The 19,475-nt window shown below is 45.0% G+C and overlaps 2 protein-coding genes across 3 annotated transcripts; one reads left to right on the forward strand and one right to left on the reverse strand.

Moving 5' to 3' along the window:
* Positions 1-1,133: 1,133 nt before the first annotated feature.
* On the reverse strand, positions 1,134-3,226 carry serpine3 (serpin peptidase inhibitor, clade E (nexin, plasminogen activator inhibitor type 1), member 3). Its single transcript, XM_056436474.1, has 6 exons — positions 3,019-3,226; positions 2,382-2,568; positions 2,196-2,296; positions 1,561-1,647; positions 1,367-1,450; positions 1,134-1,248 (listed from the first exon to the last, which is right to left on the reverse strand). The coding sequence occupies exons 1-6, from the start codon at positions 3,224-3,226 to the stop codon at positions 1,196-1,198; spliced, it is 720 nt and encodes a 239-aa protein (XP_056292449.1). The 3' UTR covers positions 1,134-1,195.
* Positions 3,227-6,971: 3,745 nt separating this feature from the next.
* On the forward strand, positions 6,972-19,469 carry tsn (translin). Of its 2 annotated transcripts, XM_056435811.1 has the most exons (6): positions 6,972-7,245; positions 9,323-9,416; positions 9,515-9,611; positions 11,967-12,082; positions 13,257-13,336; positions 13,632-19,469. In XM_056435811.1, the coding sequence occupies exons 1-6, from the start codon at positions 7,180-7,182 to the stop codon at positions 13,842-13,844; spliced, it is 666 nt and encodes a 221-aa protein (XP_056291786.1). In that variant the 5' UTR covers positions 6,972-7,179; the 3' UTR covers positions 13,845-19,469. The 2 variants fall into 2 exon arrangements, with proteins under 2 accessions (XP_056291786.1, XP_056291794.1); XM_056435819.1 differs by having other exon boundaries at positions 6,997-7,245; positions 13,257-13,724.
* The last annotated feature ends 6 nt before the right edge of the window (positions 19,470-19,475 follow it).

Raw genomic sequence — 19,475 nt, forward strand, 5'->3', positions numbered from 1 at the left:
CGAAGTAACGTAGGACCTAGGCCGTTTGTGTTTTTTGTCTGAGACACTAACAACACGAGACTGGTGGTGACCTCGATGCAACATGTCTCAGGTAGTGTCACCCGTATAGATTCGGACCATCATCTCTTTCCTGGCCTCAGAAAGTTCCGAGGGTTCCACCGTAACAAGCTAACGGCGCTAGCTAACGAAGAAGCAGCAGAACTCAGAGGGTTAAACGTAGAAACACGTTCCTGCTCCTCTCGTTCAGGAGTGAAGCTCACAGGTCGGGTTGGACATGTAGCTCTAACGCTAACTTACTTCACTGGATGTTAACTGTTAACAACGTTAGCTTAGCATCGCTCGCACCGGACTGCATTCAGAGAACAAGCGTTTACTCGTGGTGAGAACCAACGGATCATGAACTCAGACTTTCTGATCATTTTGTTGTGATTTTAAATGACAGCTGTATTGTGGGTTAACGTGTGGTCTCTTCATTTCATACAGCCGAAGATCACAAAGGAGGAATCCCCCTCAGAGGGCTCTACAGTCGACTCCGACCACATCCCTGACCTTTGACCTCACATCGGATCAGGAACAACTCCCAAGAAATAGAAAAAAACCTTTCAGGGTAAAAACAGAATGAAAGCCCTTCAGGAGGTAGTCGGTCTGGTTCCCCCACAGGGATGCAGGTTTCAGGGGCCCTCAGGGGCCCTCAGGGGGCCTCACTCTCTCTATGGCAGCACCATTGACGGTCAGTGGGGGGTGTGGCCTCTCCGGAAGTCAACAACAATCTTCTTGGTCTTGCTGGTTTTCACAAGGAGGATGTTGTCTCTGCACCACGTGGTCAGAAGGCGGACCTCATCAGGTTTGTAGTCCATGAGGGTCTGAAAGCCCTACTACGGGTTTGTAGTCCATGAGGGTCTGAAAGCCCTACTACGGGTTTGTAGTCCACCTCCATCCTCTCTGAAGGGCCCTCAGGGAGGATGGAGGTGGTGATGGTTTCAGCCCAGTCAGTACCTGCTTTACATAATATATAATATATACTATATAATATAATAACTACTACTGTAGAACAATAAGGGACCAGAACACTGAGCGTAATTTTTTTAAACATTTACAGACATTTACAAAAACATGTTCCCTCTTCCCGATAATCCACAAATAAATACTGTGGGTTAGGGTTAGGGTTTGGGTTAACCTAACCCGGCTAACCCTGTCAGGGGGCGTGTTGCTCGGGGTTCATGACTCGTCCCATGAACAAGATAGATCCTGAAATGAAGAACAACAATTCAAATGTTTATTATTAAATGTAATCATAGTAATGATGTCTGATCTTTATTATTAATAACAGCGGCCGGCCACCAGGGGGCGACTCCTCGGTTCCTACCTGTGTTGATCTGTCGCAGCAGGAATAGAAACGGCCGGTCCGCCTTGAAGACCGGAGCTCGGGACCGCTTCAGGAGAACCATGGCTGAAACACACGGGGTGCACTTCATCTTCACCTGCAGAGGAGACGACGTTCTACGTTCTATGTTCTACGTTCTATGTTCTACATTTTATGTTCTACGTATAGCGTCTCACCTGTAGAGGCCGCTGCCTTCGTCCCGTCCTCTGCGACGTCTATTCTCACTTCATGGAAGGCGTCGGACACGTAGAGACTCTCCTTCACTGAGGAGGAAACAACGGGCGACTTCCTTTAAAGTGTCTTAAAGCTGCATTCTCTCTCCTGACCACCAGGGGGCGACTCCTCTGGTTGTATAGAAGTCTATGCTTCATGTGTTGAAGCTGCATTCTCTCTCCTGACCACCAGGGGGCGACTCCTCTGGTTGTATAGAAGTCTATGCTTCATGTGTTAACGCTGCATTCTCTCTCCTGACCACCAGGGGGAGACTCCTCTGGTTGTATAGAAGTCTATGCTTCATGTGTTGAAGCTGCATTCTCTCTCCTGACCACCAGGGGGCGACTCCTCTGGTTGTATAGAAGTCTATGCTTCATGTGTTAAAGCTGCATTCTCTCTCCTGACCACCAGGGGGCGACTCCTCTGGTTGTATAGAAGTCTATGCTTCATGTGTTAAAGCTGCATTCTCTCTCCTGACCACCAGGGGGCGACTCCTCTGGTTGTATAGAAGTCTATGCTTCATGTGTTGAAGCTGCATTCTCTCTCCTGACCACCAGGGGGCGACTCCTCTGGTTGTAATGGACTAAAGGCCTCGTACCTGATATTCCGGTGAAGTCGGCCGCCGTGGGGTCGAAGGCGTCGCTGATGCCCATGGCGGGAAGCACCGATCTCAGGTTGAACCTGTTCTGCATCCTGAACCTGCGAATAAACAGACAGGAAGTAGTTTTGTGACGGCGTTCAGAGGCCCGACGGTAAAACGTGCGGCGGTGCGTCGGATCTGAACCTCGGCAGGAGAACGTCCATCCTGGTTCTGCGCAGGCCCGCGTCCCAGGAGGCCAGCTGGCGGGCGCTGAGCTGGGACTCCAGCGAGGACAGCGGCGTCTTCCTGTCGCTGGGCAGCGCCACCTGGAGGCCCAGGTACGGCAGCTCCAGCTCCGTGGAGCGCTGCTCCCACGCCGTCCGGAACTGACCTGTGGAGTCGGTCGGTTAAAGGAGGCGCCCTCTAGTGGCGACGCTTCAGACGGCAACTAATAAAGAAACGCTAAACGGCAACGGTGAAGTCACGTGACCTGCAGCTCCTCAAACGTCCACTAGAGGCTCCCGGAGAGTCTATAGCGCACCTTTTAAAACGATATGACAGCTGATGACAGCTTTATTTACACGTCTGGAGCTTAAAAGCAGAAGGTAAATGAGTTTTTACGTGTTTAAAGGTAACAACGTCGTTCAGGAAGTTGTTTCCTGTGAGGACCGAAGTTTATTTTGAAAAGATTTATGAAAAAATCATAAAAACACAAAATAAAACACGTTCATTAATATTATGAAGTCACGTTTGTGTTCTGTCCCCTGAACGTTACACGGAGCTCCTTCAGTTCATCCAGCACAGACTCAAGTGATCACCTGACTTCATCACTTCCTCTTACCGAAGCGGACCTCGCCGGCCTGGTGCATCATGGGTACTTTGACGGCGGTCCCGTCAGACAGGGTGAAGGGCAGGTTCTGCGTGCTGCTGAACAGGAACTGTTTCTGCCAGACGCCCCTGAAGGCAACCGTGTTGACCAGCACCATCTGCAGCCGCCGGCCCGACCGCGGGGCCACGCCTCCTCTGGGGGGGGGGGGGGGGGGAGTCATTAGATCATGTGATCATCAAACATTTGATTTTGACATCATCATTTTATAATATAATAATAATAATCATTTATTTTATATAGCGCTTCTCAAGGCACCCGAAGTCGCTTTACAGAGTCCAGTAGTCACACACAGTCATCCCGGTGGTGGTGGAGCTACATCAGGAGCCACAGCTGCCCTGGGGCAGACTGACGGAAGGGTGGCAGCCAATCAGCGCCTACGGCCCCTCCACCAATCAGCGCCTACAGCCCCTCCCCCAATCAGCGCCTACGGCCCCTCCCCCACCACCAACATTCATTCACATCCATACGAACCGGGGTGAGGCTGCGGTGCATGTCTTTATGATGGTGGGGGAAACCGGAGGAAACCCACGCAGACACGAGGAGAACACGAGAAGACCAAGTGGAGAACAAGAGGAGAACACGAGGAGAACACGAGGAGAACAAGAGGAGAACACGAGGAGAACAAGAGGAGAACACGAGGAGAACAAGAGGAGAACACGAGGAGAACACGAGGAGAACACGAGGAGAACAAGAGGAGAACACGAGGAGAACAAGAGGAGAACACGAGGAGAACACGAGGAGAACAAGAGGAGAACAAGAGGAGAACACGAGGAGAACACGAGAACAAGAGGAGAACAAGAGGAGAACAAGAGGAGAACACGAGAACAAGAGGAGAACACGAGGAGAACACGAGAACAAGAGGAGAACACGAGGAGAACAAGAGGAGAACAAGAGGAGAACACGAGGAGAACAAGAGGAGAACAAGAGGAGAACACGAGGAGAACACGAGGAGAACAAGAGGAGAACAAGAGGAGAACAAGAGGAGAACACGAGGAGAACAAGAAGAGAACAAGAGGAGAACACGAGGAGAACAAGAGGAGAACACGAGAACAAGAGGAGAACACGAGGAGAACAAGAGAACAAGAGGAGAACACGAGGAGAACACGAGAACAAGAGGCAAACAAGAGGAGAACAAGAGGAGAACACGAGGAGAACACGAGAACAAGAGGAGAACAAGAGGAGAACACGAGAACAAGAGGAGAACACGAGGAGGACACGAGGAGGACAAGAGGAGAACACGAGGAGAACACGAGGAGAACAAGAGGAGAACACGAGGACAAGAGGAGAACACGAGGAGAACAAGAGGAGAACAAGAGGAGAACACGAGAACAAGAGGAGAACAAGAGGAGAACACGAGAAGAAGAGGAGAACAAGAGGAGAACAAGAGGAGAACACGAGAAGAAGAGGAGAACAAGAGGAGAACACGAGAAGAAGAGGAGAACAAGAGGAGAACTCCACACAGAAAGGACCTGGACGACGGGGATTTGAACTCAGGGCCTTCTTGCTGTGAGGCGGCAGCGCTAACCACTGAGCCACCGTGCTGCCCCCATTTTTCTCTAGTCTCTGATCATGTGACTTTGTAAACAACCAATCAGTGTTAAGACCAACAGGAGGAGAGCTAGTAACGTTAGCTACTAATGTTGGCTAGTAACGTTAGCTCGTAACATTGGCTAGTAACGTTGGCTAGTAATGTTGGCTAATAATGTTAGCTAGTAACGTTAGCTAGAAACGTTAGCCAGTAACATTAGCCAGTAACGTTGGCTCGTAACATTAGCTAGTAAAGTTAGCTAGTAACATTGGCTGGTCACGTTAGCAAGTAATGTTAGCAGCTCCGCTAACGGAGAACCAGTGGCGGTTTACGACTTTTTACTTTACAATTTAAATAGTATTTGATAGTTTTAATAATCAATACATTTACATAGGCGGCAAAAAAATCCTGATGAAGAATCTCAAAGTTATATTCTCTCCTTTTTTAGTCGTGATCAGAACGAGTTGATTGATCCGCTGCAGCTCCTCTCATGATGTCAATGTCATTCATGAACACGCATGAAACGTGTTTCCATGGAAACGAAGATGAGTTTCCTCTCTTCATATATCATATGTTAATATTTCCTCTAATAACTAAATATTCCCTGAGAACCAAACCCCTACTTCTTCTTCTTGTGGATTAGGGAAGTTAAACTGCCGGCATCGGCGCTCTGCGGCGCGCGAGACGGCGAGCGGAGAAATGTTAAAGCGACACGTGGAGACAGAATGACATGCTGCTGGAGAGACGACCAGCAACAGACGTTTAGTTTAATAAAGAACAAAGACGTCTTGAAGGAAAGAACCTGACATACTTCTGCTGTGATCTGGCGCGATAGAGAACATTACAGGGGGGCGGGCGGAGATCTCAAAAGAGCCATATGCCGTCACCGGAAGAGCCGTATAGGGCTCGCGAGCCATAGGTTCCCGACCCCTGCACTAGAGGCTCATAATGATTTTACAAACCATACATTTGTATTTATTTAGGTCTTTTTTTGACTTTTTCTAATTATTTAAAACTAATTCAAAAATATGAGTTAGTTAAGTAGTTCATACTATATATTAATCCTTTCATCCCACTGTTGTGACTTCACTGCAATAGAATGTGAACCGCAGCCTCGTGACGTATCCGTGGACGGGGCTGGAAAGAGTCACTGTTTCACGTTTAATCCATTTATTTCCCAGCAGCCCCTGAAGGCAACATTAGCAGCCCGCTGCTTTGGCTCCATCAACAGGGTGAATGACGTAATGCAGATTTTCTGTTATTCAATTCAATTCAATTCAGTTTATTTGTATAGCCCAATTTCACAAATTACAAATTTGTCTCGGAGTGCTTTACAATCTGTACACATAGACATCCCTGCCCCAAAACCTCACATCGGACCAGGAAAAACTCCCAAATAACCCTTCAGGGGGAAAAAAGGGAAGAAACCTGGAGGAGAGCAACAGAGGAGGATCCCTCTCCTAGGATGGACAGATGCAATAGATGTAATGTGTACAGATTTAGAGTTAAAATACATTCAATGAATATGACAGAGTGTATGAATAGTTCATAGTAGGCATATTCCACGATGGAGACCTCCACGATCCATCAGGCAGATGGCGGTAGAGAACTTTTTATTTCTCAATTGTTTCTGTAATGATTCTTATTGGTGAATATCATGTTTATTTACAGGTCCAGATATATTAAACCCTCATTTATTCAGTTTAGAAAATATTTTAAATATTTTGTTCTCATGAATTAATAAATGTACTCTTGTAGAATAGATGCCTTCATTTTTTCTGAAAAAAGATATTGTGACAAATTAATTATGAAATGAATGTTATCGTTGCAATATATTGTATGTTATATAATGTGTGTTTAATAAAAATTCAAAGGAGTACATAAAAAGAATAGTCAACATTTACTAATATTACCACATCTGTTCATGAAAGAAAACATACCTGCTGCAAGCTCCACCTTTTAAAAGTATTTGCTCTTTATTGTATTACTTAAATTATAATAATATACTACCTTTGCACACCAGAGATATACTTCAAGTGTTGTGTATTTACTATTTACACATCTTATAATATCACGAAATGTGTTTCTTTGTTAAAGATCACAGCTTGTGTAAATATTTAACGTACAATGTGTTGAACTGTTGATATAAATAACAGATAATGAATGAAAGTAATGAATGGACTCATATTAATGGTATTTTATAGAGAATAAATAATCAAATATAATAATGTATCCTAACGATGATTCATTTATTATATTATAACACATTTTTCTATACAAGTGTAAATTATATCTGGAAATTATTATTATCCTAAAACACAATCTAAAGCATTTAAAAATGATTATCATTCAATATTATTATGGAATAAATTAAACACATAAAAAAGATTTTTCTGCAGCGGGAAGCGTTGGCGACGGTCACGTGACGCGATGACGTCATCACCAGGCGTCGCACAAAGGCAGAAACGGCGGTTATTGTGCACGTTGATGTTTTTTTCTTCTGCTTATGAATTAGCCTCTTCCTCTTCCTCCTCCTCTTCATCTTCTTATTCCTCTTCTTCCGGACCGGTGCACCGAGGGCCGAGATGTCGGTGACCGAGATGTTCAGCTCCATCCAGGGCTCCCTGAGCGCCGACCAGGACATCAGAGAGGTGCGGGCGACGAGCGGCGCTTCAACGGCCGGAGGCTGGTCCGCGGGCCGGCGGCGGCTCGCGCTCAGCCTCCGCACCCAGCGCGCGCCGTTGTTTCCCCCGGAGGGTCGAGGCGAAGCCGCGGCGTCGTTACTGTTCCTTAAAATGTTAATTACGTGACTAATTACATCCGGTAGCACGCGCGCGGTAGTTTCGCGGACTTCGCTGAGACGCCACGCGACGTTCACTAATATGTCCCGTTGAGGCTTCCGTTGCGCTGTAGTTCCGCGGATTTCCCTGAGACGCGTAACGTCGCACTACATTCACTTATTTGTCCCATTGAGGCTTCCGTCGTCCTGCCTGCCCGCTGCGCGTCCGCCGCTCTGATCCGTAACTCCTCTTCGACTCGGCAAACCTTTCACATTCACTTAAAATACATCAACATGGATTTTACTCCCATTTGTATTCCTTCAAAATAAACAATATTAAGCTAACAAGTCACATAAAATAATTGCATTGTCTGATTTGGATTTTGGCTTCAAAGTTTACCCATAACAAACATCCTAGAGCTGCACGATGAGTCCAGAGCGCTCTGGGTTCTTATGGATCTCTGGTTCTGATGGATCTCTGTGTTCTGATGGATCTCTGGTTCTGATGGCTCTGGTTCTGATGGATCTCTGTGTTCTGATGGATCTCTGGTTCTGATGGCTCTGTTTCTGATGGATCTCTGTGTTCTGATGGACCTCTGGTTCTGATGGCTCTGGTTCTGATGGATCTCTGGTTCTGATGGAGCTCTGGTTCTGATGGCTCTGTTTCTGATGGATCTCTGTTCTGATGGACCTCTGGTTCTGATGGCTCTGGTTCTGATGGCTCTGGTTCTGATGGATCTGGTTCTGATGGATCTCTGTGTTCTGATGGATCTCTGGTTCTGATGGCTCTGGTTCTGATAGATCTCTGTTCTGATGGATCTCTGTGTTCTGATGGATCTCTGGTTCTGATGGCTCTGTTTCTGATGGATCTCTGTGTTCTGATGGACCTCTGGTTCTGATGGCTCTGGTTCTGATGGCTCTGGTTCTGATGGATCTCTGTGTTCTGATGGCTCTGGTTCTGATGGATCTCTGTGTTCTGATGGACCTCTGGTTCTGATGATGGATCTCTGTGTTCTGATGGACCTCTGGTTCTGATGGATCTCTGGTTCTGATTGATCTCTGTGTTCTGATGGCTCTGGTTCTGATGGATCTCTGTGTTCTGATGGACCTCTGGTTCTGATGGATCTCTGGTTCTGATGGCTCTGGTTCTGATGGATCTCTGTGTTCTGATGGCTCTGGTTCTGATGGATCTCTGTGTTCTGATGGACCTCTGGTTCTGATGGATCTCTGTGTTCTGATGGACCTTTGGTTCTGATGGATCTCTGTGTTCTGATGGACCTCTGGTTCTGATGGCTCTGGTTCTGATGGATCTCTGTGTTCTGATGGATCTCTGGTTCTGATGGATCTCTGTGTTCTGATGGATCTCTGGTTCTGATGGCTCTGGTTCTGATGGACCTCTGGGTTCTGATGGCTCTGGCTTCTGATGGTTCTGATGGATCTCTATGTTCTGATGGATCTCTGGTTCTGATGGATCTCTGTGTTCTGATGGCTCTGGTTCTGATGGCTCTGGGTTCTGATGGCTCTGGTTCTGATGGACCTCTGGGTTCTGATGGCTCTGGTTCTGATGGACCTCTGGCTTCTGATGGTTCTGATGGACCTCTGGGTCTGATGGATCTCTGTGTTCTGATGGATCTCTGGTTCTGATGGCTCTGTGTTCTGATGGAGTTCTGTGTTCTGATGGATCTGGTTCTGATGGACCTCTGGTTCTGATGGCTCTGGGTTCTGATCGCTCTGGTTCTGATGGACCTCTGGGTTCTGATGGCTCTGGTTCTGATGGACCTCTGGCTTCTGATGGTTCTGATGGACCTCTGGGTCTGATGGATCTCTGTGTTGTGATGGATCTCTGGTTCTGATGGCTCTGTGTTCTGATGGATCTGGTTCTGATGGACCTCTGGTTCTGATGGCTCTGGGTTCTGATGGCTCTGGTTCTGATGACCTCTGTGCTGCAGGACATCCGTAAGGTGGTGCAGACGCTGGAGCAGACGGGCAGAGAGATCCTCACGGTGCTGCAGAGCGTCCACCAGACCGCCGGCTTCAAAGAGAGTGAGCGGCAACACACTCGCCGCTCCGGGGGCGGAGCCGTGTTCACCACCGAGTGATGGCATCATCATCATCATCATCATAACTCTTCTTCTCCTCAGTTCCCAGCAAGTGTGAACGAGCGCGGGAGTTGTTCTGCACGGTCAGGACTCAGATCGCTGAGCTGAAGACCAAGTTCCCCACGGAGCAGTACTACAGGTAAGGAGCCATATATATATATACTTAAGTTTATTCATATTTATAATATACATGTTATATATATATGTACAGGCATATACATTTATATAAATATCAATATATATACACTACCGTTCAAAAGTTTGGGATCACCCAGACAATTTCGTGTTTTCCATGAAAACTCACACTTTTATTTATCAAATGAGTTGCAAAATGTATAGAAAATATAGTCAAGACATTGACAAGGTTAGAAATAATGATTTGTATTTGAAGTATTAATTTTGTTCTTCAAACTTTGCTTTCGTCAAAGAATGCTCCTTTTGCAGCAATTCCAGCATTGCAGACCTTTGTCATTCTAGCTGTTAATCTGTTGAGGTAATCTGTTGAAATGTCACCCCACGCTTCCTGAAGCACCTCCACCAGTTGGATTGGCTTGATGGGCACTTCTTGAGGACCATACGGTCAAGCTGCTCCCACAACAGCTCAATGGTTGAGATCTGGTGACTGGCCACTCCATTACAGACAGCAAGCTGCCTGCTTCTTCCCTCAATAGTTCTTCACAATGTGGAGGTGTGCTTTGGGTCATTGTCCTGTTGGAGGAGGACATTGGCTCCAATCAAGCGCTGCCCACAGGGTATGGCATGGCGTTGCCAAATGGAGTGATAGTCTTCCTTATTTAAAATCCCTTTGACCTGGTACAGATCTCCCACTTTCCCAGCACCAAAGCAGCCCCAGACCATCACATGACCTCCACCATGCTTGACAGATGGTGTCAGGAACTCTTCCAGCATCTTTTCACCTGTTCTGCGTCTCACAAATGTTCTTCTGTGTGATCCAAACACCTCAAACTTGGATTCATCTGTCCAGAACATCTTTTCCCAATCTTCCTCTGTCCAATGCCTGTGTTCTTTTGCCCATACCAATCTTTTCTTTTGATTGGCCAGTCTCAGATATGGCTTTTTCTTTGCCACTCTGCCTAGAAGGCCAGCATCCCGGAGTCGCCTCTTCACTGTCGACGTTGACACTGGCGTTCTGCGGGTACCATTTAAAAAAGCTGCCAGTTGAGGACCTGTGAGGCGTCTATTTCTCAAACTAGAGACTCTAATGTACTTGTCTTCTTGCTGAGTTGTGCACCGGGGCCTCCCACTTCTCTTTCTGCTCTGGTTAGAGCCCGTTGGTGCTGTTCTCTGAAGGGAGTAGTACACACCGCTGGAGGACATCTTCAGTTTCTTTGCAATTTCTCGCATGGAATAGCCTTCATTTCTAAGAACAAGAATAGACTGGCGAGTTTCACATGAAACTTCTTTTTTTCTGGCCATTTTGAGAGTCTTATCGAACCCACAAATGTGATGCTCCAGATAATCAACTAGCTCAAAGGAAGGCCAGTTGTATAGCTTATATCTCCAGCATAGAGGAACGGAGGGGCGACGTGTCGGGGGACGCGGCGCGGAAAGAACTCGTCACACGAAACCTTCAACGTGATTGGTCAATCCGTTTGTCTATCAACATTTCGGGAAAAAAACAACCAATGAACACTCAGTAAATCACAAAGGACCTCCCACCTCACAGGTAAGGCTCATTTAGCAGCCTGTCAGTCAGAGAACCAGAGGACACGGCGCGAGGACAATGAGCCTCATTTCAGAGCTGAGATTGTTCTGGAATGTTTGATGTATAACACGGGGGGATGTGTCACATGCAAAAGACTTTAAACGGTGAATTTAATTTATTTTGTAAAATGTATAAAATGCCCCCAGCCTCCAGAGGGTGAACAGGACATATGTGAATGTCAGTCAGTTACCAAGGCCACTGGTTCTGCTGCTCAATGTTAAAGATGACAGGACCAATGGGGTCTCAATATACTTCTTTTTTTTACTAATCTGATGTTTCACTGAAGAAACAATTTATCATCCACAATATTAAATACCTCACTGGCACTTTATAGGTAGGAGCCTCTTTGAAAACACAGCTCTGTGTGAAGTTTGGTCTTTAAAAAGAAGGAAAACACTTTTAATGAATCGCAATTTCAAAATGTGCGATTAATTAGTTAATTTTTTTTAATCGATTGACAGCCCTAATATATTTACATTTATTTATAAATATATCTTTATTTACATTTATCCATTATATATATATAGTTTTATACTGATGATCTCTACCATCTGCTGTGGTTCTAAAATCAAAGATATGTTGATGTGAGAGATGATCCACTCTGATCTGGATTACTTTCAAATCAGGAATCCAACACACACACACACACACACACACACACACACACACACGTGGTCAAATAAACAACAAAGACGTTGCATCCATGGATGAATAATATTAAAATGGTAAAATGCCCCCTGCTGTTCTTGTTCTTGGCTCCGCCTCCAGGTTCCATGAACATTGGCGCTTCGTCCTGCAGCGCCTGGCGTTCCTCGCCACCTTCGTGGTCTACCTGGAGACCGAGACCCTGGTGGTCCGGGAGGAAGTGGCCAAGATCCTCGGCAGTAGGTTCCTGTGTGTGTGTGTGAGAGGACTCAACGGGTCCAGATCCCTGTGCTGGTCTACATGGGTCCAGGTCCCTGTGCTGGTCAACATGGGTCCAGGTCCCTGGGCTGGTCTACATGGGTCCAGGTCCCTGTGCTGGTCAACATGGGTCCAGGTCCCTGGGCTGGTCTACATGGGTCCAGGTCCCTGTGCTGGTCAACATGGGTCCAGGTCCCTGGGCTGGTCTACATGGGTCCACGTCCCTGTGCTGGTCTACATGGGTCCAGGTCCCTGGGCTGGTCTACATGGGTCCACGTCCCTGTGCTGGTCTACATGGGTCCAGGTCCCTGTGCTGGTCTACATGGGTCCACGTCCCTGTGCTGGTCTACATGGGTCCAGGTCCCTGTGCTGGTCAACATGGGTCCAGGTCCCTGGACTGGTCTACATGGGTCCACGTCCCTGTGCTGGTCTACATGGGTCCACGTCCCTGTGCTGGTCAACATGGGTCCATGTCCCTGGGCTGGTCTACATGGGTCCAGGTCCCTGTGCTGGTCAACATGGGTCCAGGTCCCTGGGCTGGTCTACATGGGTCCACGTCCCTGTGCTGGTCAACATGGGTCCAGGTCCCTGGGCTGGTCTACATGGGTCCACGTCCCTGTGCTGGTCTACATGGGTCCAGGTCCCTGGGCTGGTCTACATGGGTCCACGTCCCTGTGCTGGTCTACATGGGTCCAGGTCCCTGTGCTGGTCTACATGGGTCCACGTCCCTGTGCTGGTCTACATGGGTCCAGGTCCCTGGGCTGGTCAACATGGGTCCAGGTCCCTGTGCTGGTCTACATGGGTCCAGGTCCCTGTGCTGGTCTACATGGGTCCACGTCCCTGTGCTGGTCTACATGGGTCCACGTCCCTGTGCTGGTCTACATGGGTCCAGGTCCCTGTGCTGGTCAACATGGGTCCAGGTCCCTGGGCTGGTCTACATGGGTCCACGTCCCTGTGCTGGTCTACATGGGTCCAGGTCCCTGGGCTGGTCTACATGAGTCCAGGTCCCTGTGCTGGTCTACATGGGTCCAGGTCCCTGTGCTGGTCTACCTTCAGCCAGTACTCATGTTCACTGAGCAGAGCCTGAACGCATCATGAGAACGTTATGTTTACGAATTTAATTCCCTTCTTCTTCTTCCTCCTCCTCTTCCTCAGTCGAGGTGGTGAGGGAGAAAGGCTTCCACCTGGACGTAGAGGACTACCTGGCCGGCGTGCTCATCATGGCCAGTGAACTGGTGAGCTCTACTGTTTGTTATTAGGGTCCTCTGAGACTTCGTCGTAGAGGAACCTATTGTTATTGTAAGAGTTATTATTATTGTCGCGAAACAAACGTCGACTGGCTGCACACGGTACGCCCCAGCAGACTGAAATTCCACATGCAGAAGCAGACTGGTGAAAAATTTGTGATTATTGAGTTTTCGTATTTGTTTATGTAGAAATGTCTCAATAGCGCCCCCTACAGACTTCTTTTTTTCAAAAGCAATAGTTTTCTTCCCCCGATGACCGATTGACTTGAGATTTGGTCCACAGGTCAGAATTGAACTGCTCTACAAAAAAGCCTCTCAGACCCCTAAGCTCCGCCTACTTAGATTTTCCGCCATTTTGGATTTTGTAAAAAACAGTTTTTTTCAAACTTCTCCTAAACGCTTAGTCCGAATCATACACAACTTTTTGTGGTTCATTATTGGTTCAATGCCATCAGAAATCATGTTTGAAAGATTGTTGATATGTCATTGTTTTTAGAAGATATGGACCAATGAACATCCAAGGGGTGTGGCCTAATATGTAAAGACACCTAACTTCCAAATCACTTGGACTATCCTCACCAAATTTATAGCCTATGTCCACAAAGACACCTTTAACCTACCTAGATTGTTTCATAATATTTGAACATTAGGGGGCGCTACAATCAATCCCTCAAATTATGCCTTTTTCATGTTTTTAGGGGTTGTAAAACCGTTAACTCCTCCTAGTGCTTAAACCCAATTCATTCCAAACTTGGGCAGTAGGGTCTTGAGACCTTTGTCTTGAAAAATCTTTGAAAGATTTCAAAAATATAAAACTGTGCGTTTGCCGGACCGGCAAAGAAACGCCATTCGCCATGAAAATTGACGTTGTTGTAACTCGGCCATACATTATGGAATCTGCTCCATATTTCTCATACCTCATGACATACTGACCCTGAAGACATCCATATGCAAATTTTTTATTCTGGTCTTAGCGCCAACTAGTGGCACTAGGAAGTTACATGTTTTTTACTTTTATACACTGCTCCTAGCAGATTATTCAGATCCCTCTCAAAATATACCAGAATAGACCTAAGACCTTGATGATGCTTCCCTGTGAAGCTCGTAGCGACACGTTGTAATACGGCGAGGTTCTCCATCGGCAAACATTGATCCTTCGCCGTGAACGAATAAACCGTTGTAACTCGACTCCACATCATCAGATCCGTACTAAACTCCCCATGTGTGATGACACTCCAGGCTTGAAGACATGTGCAGTCTAATTTTTTATTTTAGTGGTAGCGCCACCTACTGGTAACAGGAACAAAAATCGTTTTTTCTTGGGCTTCCTTCTCTGAGAAGGTAAATCAGATCAACACCAAATTTGTTACACATGAAGGTTAGACTTTCATGATGCCAGAAGACGAAGCATTTTATGTTTCGTCTAACACTGTTGCCGTGGCAACCCATTCTTCGCGTCAAACAACGAAGGGGCTTTGGAGGGACTAAAAATGCTCGAAACGTAACTAAACTTAGCACACACATTTAGAGTCAAATATGTAGTTATCTGATATGATTTTAAAGCTTTGAAATGCCAATATGGCTCAATAGCGCCCCCTAGACTGTATTCATGTTCAAATGGCCCCGGTATTTGCCCGCAATGACCGATTACTTTGTAATTCATCATACATGTCCGCTTAGACCTGCTCTAAAAAAAATTACATTATGACCATAAGCTCCGCCCACTGTGATTTTCCACCATTTTGAATTATGTAAAAAACACATTCTTTTCAACTCCTCCTAAACGATAGTTGCGATTCATACACGACTTGTTGTGCTTCATTATTGTTTCAATGCAATCAAAATTCTTTAAAAGATTGTTGATATCTCATTGCGTTCAGAGAATATGGACCAATGAACATCCGAGGGGTGTGGCCTGATATTTAAAGACATCTAACTTCTAAATTAATTGGCCAATCCTCACCAAATTATTAGACTATGTTCACATGACAAACCTTAAAGTACCCTATTTTTTTCATAATATTTGAACATTAGGGGGCGCTATAATAAATCCCTCAATATATGCATTTTTTGCATTATTTTCTTACCTTTTGGGGGGTTGTTAAACAGTTAACTCCTCCTAGAGCTTAAACCCGATTCATTCCAAACTAGGCCAGTATAGTCTTGAGACCTTTGTCTTCAAAAATCTTTGAACGATTTTAAAAATATTAAAGTTTGTGCGTTCTCCGGACCGGCAAAGAAACGCCATTCGCCATTAACATGTAAGATGATGTAACTCGGCCATACATTATCCAATCTGCTCCATATTCCTCGTGTATCATCACATAGTGACCGTGAAGACATCCATATGCTAATTTAAAATTCTAGTCATAGCGCCACCGATTGGCCAAAGCAAATCAGCCTAAAAAACATGTTGCCCTTTTGAGGCCTTTATCATATTCCAAAAGTTGTCACATTTGAGATGCATATCAGGCCTGGCGAAAATCCCGATATTCTCAAGGTTTCGTATTTTTGCATATAGACATTTTTCTCTAGCGCCCCCTTGAGGTAGAAAGCGAATAACTTTTTGCAACAATGACCGATTGACTTGAAATTTGGTATACAGATTCACCTGGATCTGCTCTACAAAAAAGTTCATGGTGAAAATCAAATGCGCCTAACTAGATTTTCCGCCATTTTGAATTTTGTAAAGAAATATCTTTTTCGCTTCATACCAAAACGCTTTGTCCGATTCATCCGAAAATTTCTGGGATCCATTATTGGTTCAATGTCATCATAACTACTGAAGATCTTGTTGATATCTCATTGCGTTCAGAGAATATAGACCAATGAACATTTAAAGGGTGTGGCCTGATATTTAAAGACACCTAACTTCCTAATTAATAGGCCAATCCTCACCAACTTACTGGACAATGTTCACATGACATCCCTTAAGGTACCCTAATTTTTTCATAATATTTGAACATTAGGGGGCGCTGCAATAAATTCCTAAATATTGGCATTTTTAGCCTTTTTTTGCCTTTTTTCATGTTTTGGGCAGTTGTTAAACTGTTAACTCCTCCTAGAGCTTACACCCGATTCATTCCAAACTTGGCCAGTATGGTCTTGAGACCTTTGTCTTAAAAATGCCTTGAGAGATTTCAGAAATATTAAACTTTGTGCGTTTGCCGGACCGGCAAATAAACGCCATTCGCCATGAAAATTGACATTGTTGTAACTCGGCCATACATTATGTAATCTGCTCCATATTTCTCATACCTCATGACATACTGTCCCTGAAGACATCCATATGCTAATTTTTGATTCTGGTCGTAGCGCCAACTAGTGGCACTAGGAAGTTACATGTTTTTTACTTGTATACACTGCTCCTCGCAGATTATTCAGATCCCTCTCAAAATATACCAGAATAGACCTAAGACCTTGATGATGCTTCCCTGTGGAGCTCGTAGCGACACGTTGAATCACATTCACATGTAATTTACATGACAAGGTCTATACTTCACATGGATACATGTGATGCATGTATATGTTCAAATTGTCACAGCGCCCCCTGCTGGCAACCCTGGACTCGCTCAAATCTGCTCCAAACTTCTCATGCTTCGTAGAATTCAAGGCCTGAGGATATCAACAAGCCTTTTTTCACTCAGTCAAAGCGCCACCGACTAGCAAAGTAAAATCAGTGTCTCGTGACAAACGGTCAAACGCCCGAACGCCGTGCGTGCGCTCTCGGCCGAGGGGGCCGGCGTCCGGCCAGCACCCCCGACGTGCGAAGCAGGAAGAGGACCCGTTCATCGCTGCTTGCAGCTTTAATTATTATTATTATTAGGGTCCTCGTCGACTTCGTCGTAGAGGAACCTATTGTTTTTCTAAGAGTTATTATTTTTCTCTCCACGGAAACCTCGACTGGCCGCACACCTCAGACCGCAACCAAATGAAATTTCACATGCATATCAGAACTCGTGAAAAATTTAGGATTTTTTAGTTTTCGTATTTGTTTATAAAAAACTGTCTCTCTAGCGCTCCCTTGAGGTAGAAAGCTAATACTTTTTTTCAACAATGACCGATTGACTTGAAATTTGGTATACAGGTTCACCTGGACCTGCTCTAGAAATAAGTTAATGGTGGCCATCAAATGCGCCTACTTAGATTTTCCGCCATTTTGAATTCTGTAAAGAAATATTTTTTTCACTTTTTTCCAAAACGCTTTGTCCGATTCATCCGAAAATTTCTGGGGTCCATTATTGGTTCAATGTCGTCATAACTACTGAAAACCTTGTTGATATTGTATTGCATTCAGAGAATATAGACCAAGGGGTGTGGCCTGATATTTGAAGTCACACAACTTCTATATTATTTGGCCTATCCTCACCAAATTGCTATCCTATGTCCATATCGTATCCCTGAAACTACTTGATTTTTTTCAGAATATTTGAACATTAGGGGGTGCTGCAATAAATCCCTCAATATCTGCATTTTTACCCTTTTTTTTAGCCTTGTTTCATGTTTTGGGCAGTTGTAAAACTGTTAACTCCTCCTAGAGCTTACACTCGATCCATTCCAAACTTGCCCAGTATGATCCTGAGACCTTTGCCGTGAAAAATCTTTGAAAGATTTAAAAAATATTAAACTTTGTGCGGTGGGTCGAACATCAAAAAACACCATTCGCCATAAAAATCCAAGTTGATGTAACTCGCCCATACATTATGTAATCTGCTCCATATTTCTCATATATCATGACATACTGAGCCTTAACACATCCATATGCTAATTTTTAACTATGGTCTTAGCGCCACCTAATGGCAACAGGAAGTTACATGTTTTCTACTTTTATACACTGCTCCTCACAGATTATTCAGATCCCCCTCAAAATATAGCAGAATAGATGTAAGACCTTGATAATGCTTCCCTGTGAAGGTCATAATGACACATTGAAGTGTGGCGAGTCGTAGCATCAGAAAACTTTGATCCTTCGCCGTGAACAAATAAACAATGTAATATGCTCGAAACTTGACTAAACTTGGCACACACATTTAGAGTCAAATATGTAGTTACCTTATATGAATTGAATGCTTCGGATTGACAATATGGCTCGATAGCGCCCCTAGAATGAATTTTTGTTCAAAAGCCCAAGTTATTTGCCTCCAATGACGAATTGACTCATAATTCAGCATACATGTCCGGTTGGATGTGCTCTACAAAAAATATTATTATGACCATAAGCTACGGCAACTAAGATTTTCCGCCATTTTGAATTTAGTTTAAACACTTTTTGTTTAACTCCTCCTAAACGCTTGGTCCGAATCATACAAAACTTGTTGTGGTTCATTATTGGTTCAATGCCATCAAAAATCTTTGAAAGATTGTTGATATGTCATTGTTTTCAGAAGATATGGACCAATGAACATCCAAGGGGTGTGGCCTAATATGTAAAGACACCTAACTTCCAAATCACTTTGACTATCTTCACCAAATTGGTAGCCCATGTCCACAAGGACACTCTTAACCTATCTTAATTTTTTCATAATATTTGAACATTAGGGGGCGCTACAATCAATCCCTCAAAATATGCCTTTTTTGCCTTTTTTTCATGTTTTTAGGGGTTGTAAAACATTTAACTCCTCCTAGAGCTTAAACCCGATTAATTCCAAACTTGGCCAGTATGGTCTTGAGACCTTTGTCTTGAAAAATCTTTGAAAGATTTAAAAAATATTAAACTATGTGCGTTTGCCGGACCGGCAAAGAAACGCCATTTGCCATGAAGATGGACGTTGTTGTAACTCGGCCATACATTATGTAATCTGCTCCATATTTCTCATATGTCATGACATACTGACCCTGAAGACATCCATATGCTAATTTTGTATTCTGGTCATAGCGCCAACTAGTGGCACTAGGAAGTTACATGTTTTTTACTTTTATACACTGCTCCTCGCAGATTATTCAGATCCCTCTCAAAATATACCAGAATAGACCTCAGACCTTGATGATGCTTCCCTGTGGAGCTCGTAGCGACACGTTGTAATCACATTCACATGTAATTTACATGACAAGGTCGAGACTTCACATGGATACACATGATGCATGTATATGTTCAAATTGTCACAGCGCCCCCTGCTGGCAACCCTGG

Source organism: Pseudoliparis swirei, chromosome 2 (assembly GCF_029220125.1).
Source record: "Pseudoliparis swirei isolate HS2019 ecotype Mariana Trench chromosome 2, NWPU_hadal_v1, whole genome shotgun sequence".
In the NCBI taxonomy this organism is placed as follows: Eukaryota; Metazoa; Chordata; class Actinopteri; order Perciformes; family Liparidae; genus Pseudoliparis; species Pseudoliparis swirei.